Source organism: Anneissia japonica, unplaced genomic scaffold (assembly GCF_011630105.1).
Source record: "Anneissia japonica isolate Jap-2015-1 unplaced genomic scaffold, ASM1163010v1 scaffold87_len186233_cov173, whole genome shotgun sequence".
NCBI classification, from domain to species: domain Eukaryota; kingdom Metazoa; phylum Echinodermata; class Crinoidea; order Comatulida; family Comatulidae; genus Anneissia; species Anneissia japonica.
Genome location: NW_022745088.1, coordinates 187002 through 193450, shown reverse-complemented (window position 1 = coordinate 193450; position 6449 = coordinate 187002). Strand labels below are relative to the sequence as shown.

At 34.0% G+C, this 6449-nt stretch overlaps 1 protein-coding gene across 1 annotated transcript in view; it reads left to right on the top strand.

Annotated features, from left to right (window-relative positions):
* Nucleotides 1–978: 978 nt before the first annotated feature.
* The window catches only part of LOC117119929 (dolichyl-diphosphooligosaccharide--protein glycosyltransferase 48 kDa subunit-like), an 8916-nt gene continuing 3445 nt past the window's right edge, over nucleotides 979–6449 (top strand). The window contains exons 1-7 of the mRNA XM_033264908.1: nucleotides 979–1009; nucleotides 1578–1706; nucleotides 2762–2848; nucleotides 3707–3810; nucleotides 4549–4643; nucleotides 4868–5110; nucleotides 5947–6169. Coding sequence (XP_033120799.1) covers nucleotides 979–1009; nucleotides 1578–1706; nucleotides 2762–2848; nucleotides 3707–3810; nucleotides 4549–4643; nucleotides 4868–5110; nucleotides 5947–6169 — 912 coding nt within the window. The remainder of the gene's footprint in view (nucleotides 1010–1577; nucleotides 1707–2761; nucleotides 2849–3706; nucleotides 3811–4548; nucleotides 4644–4867; nucleotides 5111–5946; nucleotides 6170–6449) is intronic.

Below are 6449 nucleotides of genomic sequence, written 5' to 3'. Positions count from 1 at the left end.
CGCATCCGGATTATCATTCCCTCAAAGCAGCATCCATTCGTATTGACTAGCCAGGGCTGAAAAAGGTGCGCGACCAGCGGTCAGAGGCATTGACCATTGCCTTGGAGGCATTTTTTAAAAATAAAAATTTTTTTTTTTTTTATTTAAAGAAAAACAAAAAAAACACCCCAAACATTTGTTACACATCACAATTTTATGCATACTGGTAATTAAATTATATATTAATGCTTGCTTCAAACCACTAAATGTACTACTGTTTCGCTATAATACTGTAGTGTAAAGAAATAATTTGGTCCTGAGGGCATTTGATCAAGATAATTTTCATGGTCGGAGGTGAAAAATATTTTTTTCCAGGCCTGTGACTAGCATTATTCAGAGTATCACATTATTCAGAGTTCCTACAGTAATACTATAAAGCTGTATAAGAAAATGTATTAATCAAAACAATTTTTTCTATAACATATTTTTTAGACTCTATAAATCGAAGTTTTTGTATTGTAAAATGCAAATAATTTAGTTGTAAGTAATCATTAGGAAATCACCAGCCCAGACAATGTGTTGCTATGACATTAGACTTGCCACAAGTCTCTTATTTGTTATTATTTTTCTCATTCTGGACAGCGCCACCAACGAGAAAGTTAATTTAGAGATAGACGGAATAAGCGACTTGTAAAACACTGAAATCAGGCACCAGGATGCCAAAAGAATGACGTAATCTTATATTCCGTATTTGGATAAATGGGCGGACCGAAATAAACAATTTCAACCAATCAAATGTTTATATTTTTGGAGCCACGAAACTGAGTCACTCGCGTCGAGTTAGGCATGACTAAATTTAAATAGTCCTCCCTAATAAAACGGGCCTAAAATATTTAGAATAGACCCTAGTAAGACTAATTTTGGCAATGGCAAAAACAATTAAGCTTAGACTAGATGGCATACCATACAAATACAACAAAACTTTAACTTTCCAGGAAGATGGCTCAGGCCTCGTCTGGAGTCAGGAGCAGTAGGCCTAGCCTAGACTAGTAGTAGAGGCTTGGCGTATTTTTAAGTTCTTACTTACAGAGGCCTACCTTTTTAACAATATTCTACCCTAAAGGCCTAAATCTGTAGCAGCAGCGGTGAGCAAGGTTTCTAGCCTACGGTTATTAGTCCATGTCGTTCTCAGCAGGCCAGAACTACTAACTGTTTTAATTCAAGTAGGTAGCCAAAAGAGAGCTAGAGCTTATTCTAGTCGAGACATCCGCATCTTCAATTTTGAAAATTTACGAAGATTGATTAATATGCATGAAGTTAGCCAATCACGTGATTTACAAAATCAGTCATGCATACGATATCCCACATCAAATTTGATGTGGGAAATTGCACGCATGAATCGTTTGCCCAGGCCCTAATTCGAAAAAAAAGAAATCGAGTATGGGACGCCAATTAAAATTGGTATGGCACGCACTAAGTGCAATAAAGAGTGAGTAACCTAAAATTAGGGCCTGGAACCCAGGCTACTATGACATGTACATGCATGCTATATACAGTAGTCAAAGCCTAATTTATCAATAATTGGTAACAAAATTAAGTTTTTTATTGCTTTACAGATAGAGGTTATGAACTGAGTTTTAAAAGTGCTGACGATTCAAACTTAAAACTCACAAGCTATGGAGAGTACCTTTATGAACATCTTATTCTATTTTGCCCCTCAGTTGAGGGTAAGTACAGTACTTTGGTTTTTTTTTACAGAATATTTGTTTTTCTGGTACTGAAGATTCATACCACAGCAATAATATGTTTAGAGATCATATTATAGTAAAACTTTATTTACAAAGAATAAATTCAAGTACCTGTAGGCATAATTTTTTTTTAATTTTTTTTTTTTAATTGTATGACAATAAGATAACACCAAAAATTACAATTTATAGAATTAATTGTAAGAAATGCATTATATGAAGTATTGAAATTGTTGGTAAGTTTATGTTGCCATTTCTGACTTGATTCAACTCAAAGCAACTCAACTTGATAGCAACCACAATCACGCAACCATTCAAAATGCAAGCAACTACAAGATACAAGAAAATTGTCTTCGGAAGTACAGAGAAGGTTGCCGTACATGGCAATTCTTGTTTTAAAATGATGTCTAACAACGGGAATCGATATTAAAATAGCTTTCAGAATATTATTAAAAAATAATTCACTTGTTAAAAACTTGAGTGTAAAAATGAGAATGAATTTGGCACAAAGGAGTTTTTTTTCGTAATGACAGTTTGTTATGTGGGAGATGGAGTCTTATTCCGGACCTACTGTATTTTAAAAGTGAAGGAGTGTTGGGACAACTTTAGTTGCTCTGAGTGCATTTGTGATTTCCTACTGTAGATACTCTCCAACTCATTGCTATGCAATGCTACCATAATTTCATACGACATTAACAAACTTGAGTAACTGGGTCACTAATGTTGCACAATAAATTTCAATTGCTTGTAATTTAATGAACGTTAATGCAACTGAGAGCAACTGGCATTTCTTTCATTGCTTTTGGTCACCTCACTGAGTGTCGCATCACAATAATGACTCATATTTGTCAACCAGTTTTTAAGAGAAGTTGAGTAAGTCGCAAGGGTGACATCAGTTTTGCTAAAATCCATTCTTCCAAAGGTTATTTAATTCATATGTTTGGAAGTGTATTTTTTTCTTTGTTGTATAGCACATTTAATGTCAGCTGTAAACCAAGAAGTTTGTTTTAAAGATGTTTTTATTATTAACTTTTAAGAATTTGGAGGCAACATTGGAGAAGATACAGTTTTAGATTTCATTGATGGTGGGGGTAATGTTTTAGTAGCTGCAGGTTCAAGTATAGGTGAGTGCAAGGACAGTAAACTTTCAAAAAGCAATGAAGGATATAAGATTTTAATACAGAAATATGTTTCCTTTTTATAGTATAGGTGAGTACAAGTGCAGTAAACGTAATAAAACAGTAAAGGATATACGATTGTGATATGGTAGTATGTTTCTAACTTCCATTTCCTCCTTTTTTTGAAATTCTTGAGTTGAAAATGTTATATTGGATGATTTACATTGCTTGAAATAAGGGTATACAGTATTATATTGCATTGTGTGTTGTGATGTACTCCGTTTAGGCGAGACTTTTTTAAATCTTTGTTTCATAAAGTTATTTTTTTTAAAGGTCATCAGAGAATTGCAGGAAAAAAAAAAAAAATAAACTGTTGTTTTCTTTTTTAGCAAATAGTTTTGCCAAAAATTTCCAGATGGGAGGAGAAAATAAAAATAAAATGTTATAAAATGATTGTAAACATCGGAGTATTGGAAAGGTTAAATGCTTTAAATTTATATAAGTAGAAAGAAATATACATATCTAATTTTTGGAGATTTCAACACAGAGGCAGGTGTGAAAAAATTTCTGAAATTTATGTTTGTTTTTTTTTTGTGGTGGAAAGTGCGCTAATTGGCCAAAAATAAAAAATGAAATCATCATTTTTGGCCTGCAGCAGGTTTGCAAAACAAGGTATTAAGTCTCGCCTTAGGGATTGATAAATGCCTTACAGTATCGGTATAGTTATTGTGAGGAAAAATACATAATTTCTATATTTTGGGGCTGTTCATTTTGGTCAGTATCTCGTCTTCTATCAAGAAAAAAAATATATATATTTGTGTTTAATAAATTGAATAGGCTTATATTTAAATCCTTTGGTTACAGGTGACCCTATAAGGGAAATTGGAAGTAATTGTGGTGTTGAATTTGATGAGGAAAACACAGCTGTAATAGATCACCTTAACTTTGACGTCAAAGATGAAGGCATGGTGAGTATATGAAATTGAAAGTAGGGAGCTTTTCATTGCGTGACTGAATGTCATCTGCGCATGCAAGAACGTTAAGTTCTGCCCGTTACGTGGATTCTAGGACACAATTCGGCCAAATCTATATATGCAGAGTACGTAGGACGCCCTGTTGGACGGTCATGCATGAGTGGTTCTGTTCTAGTGTCGCGTCATCATGCAAATCGAAAGCTCACTATTCATAGCTTTAGGAGTGTCACTGATTGAACTTAAACTGCTTCAGAATATGCAAATAAAATTGGAAAAATATGTTTATAATGGCCAGCTCACCTCATATGTATTTTGCAATATGGTACATTGCCAACAAGTCTGAAAAGTAAAACTGGTTCAGCTTTGCTGATGGCATCGATGACAAATTAGGAAGTGTTTATGTCGCGTCAAGAGCAGTTTCAATATGTAGCAATTTTATAAAACTAGGCTTAAGAACGAAAATGATAATAGTAATCTTCCTTTTTAATTTAAAGTTTTATCATATTAAATTTCATTGTTAATTCTTATAATAATAATTTTATTATGACAATAATTGTCTTCAATTTTAATGTAATTTTTTATATGTTTTATTGCCATTCCCTCGTGTAATTGTAACTTGCAATTTGGCCATTGGCCACGAATTGTTACAAACGAGGAACTTGTACTTGAATTTGAATAAAGTGAAATATAAATATCAGTAGTTTAATATATTTTGTTTTTATCCTTTTGTAGCATACATTGATCGTAGCTGATCCCTCAAACATCATAGAATCTAAAACCATTGTAGGAGATAAGAAATTAAATCCGATTTTATTCAAGGGTGTTGGGTAAGTATACAGTAGTAATATTAAATTGAAAGGTTGTATTTCCACAAAATACTATGCTAACAGGAGACCGAATCCCTAGACCACCCTCCAAGTTCACCCTCCAATTAGGGCCCAAACGTGGCCCCAAATTGGAGGGTGAACTTGTATAAGACATTAAAGAACACTAATTTTGAAGAAAGTGAAATATATCTATTTATTAACACTATGTATTTTCATAATTTTAGAATGACTGCCGACCCGGAGAACCCCTTGGTAATGGATATCTTACACGGTACTTCTTCCTCATACTCCCACAATCCTTCTGATGACATCGTCGACTATCCACACGCTGTTGGTAAGAACACACAGTTCATCACTGCCCTCCAGGCCCGCAACAATGCTCGCGTTGTGTTCTCTGGTTCCTTGGAGTTTTTCAGCGATGCTTACTTCCAGTCTGCCGTTCAAAAGGCCGTTGCAGGCTCTGAAAGGTACAGAGCAATTCCATAGTGCTTTTTAATTTTCATCTTAATCATAGGATGATTAGTGTATGTATATTTATGATTTAATACATAAGTCTAATTATTGCATTAATAGTAAGCAAATTATGCACTTTTTTTTTTCATTTAAAATTTATACAGGTATTCAATTCAGGGATTCATCTTTATTCTGCATGAATTTCAATACTGTAAAGCCCCTTATTTTCGTAACCCTTAATTTTCCGGATAAAACGATGATCACAAAAATTAAGCTATTGTACTTAAAAAAGCTGAAAAATATTTCAAATTGCAAAATCGCAAAAATAAGGTTTTACAGTGTATTATTAGGGAGTTTTCGCTGCACGACGTTAACCTTAACGTTAACAGATGACGTCATAATATATTCATCTTGCGTTGTGGAGTTTTCGTGCTCGACGGACGTTAGTTATGGGTTTGCGCATGCATATTTTTTATTTGTTTACAAAAGGGGCAACGTTAAAGTTAAGTTGTTTTTTTTTTGGTGTAGAACAGCGTAAGAAAATACACTAAAGTACGAAAACTTTTTCTAGTGGGTCTTTTTAGTGTTGTAGTGTAAGAGCAATCTCTTGCTCTTTGCTGAAGAGTATACTACCTGTACATTCTTGCACATGGGCCATGTTGCACAGAGGGACTATGAACTTGATTGAATCAGGGATCCAGTGATCTCCATGATTGTCAAACACAGTGGCTACCACACATTTAGCTGACTAAGATATAATGCTCTCTTTGAAATCGTTATCCCTAGATAATAATATCGGCAGATTTTTAGTTTCACTATTTGTTTTTTTTTTTTGTTTTTTTTCACATAGATTTGCTAAGTCTGGCAACCAAGACCTTGCATATGCTCTCTCTCAATGGGTGTTCAAGGAGAAGGGCGTACTTCGTGTCACCGGTGTTAGCCATCATATCGTCGGACAAAAGACACCCCCAGCTGCTTACACCATTGAAGATCATGTGGTAAGGCCTTTCTATTTCATAGCTTGCCTTAATACATTTGCTTATGAGGCCAAAAAAAAATATTTTTTTGCCAAAGCACAGTGAAATTAAAAACTTATAATCAGTGTTGTCCTTAAGTTTATGATTGATACATGTGGTAAAGGCAAACCAAACCAGTCACTTGTCGCAAATCCTGTTTCAGAGATTATGACCAAAACATCCTGGGATGTCAACATTTTTGAAATCTACTTTATTTCACCTTTATATATGTTATTTTCTCCATTTTCAATGTTAAAACAACAATTTTTAAGGATTTAGTGATGGTTTCTGCCTGAGAAATGCCTGAAATCATAAACTTTGAAGGCTGATTTCTCAA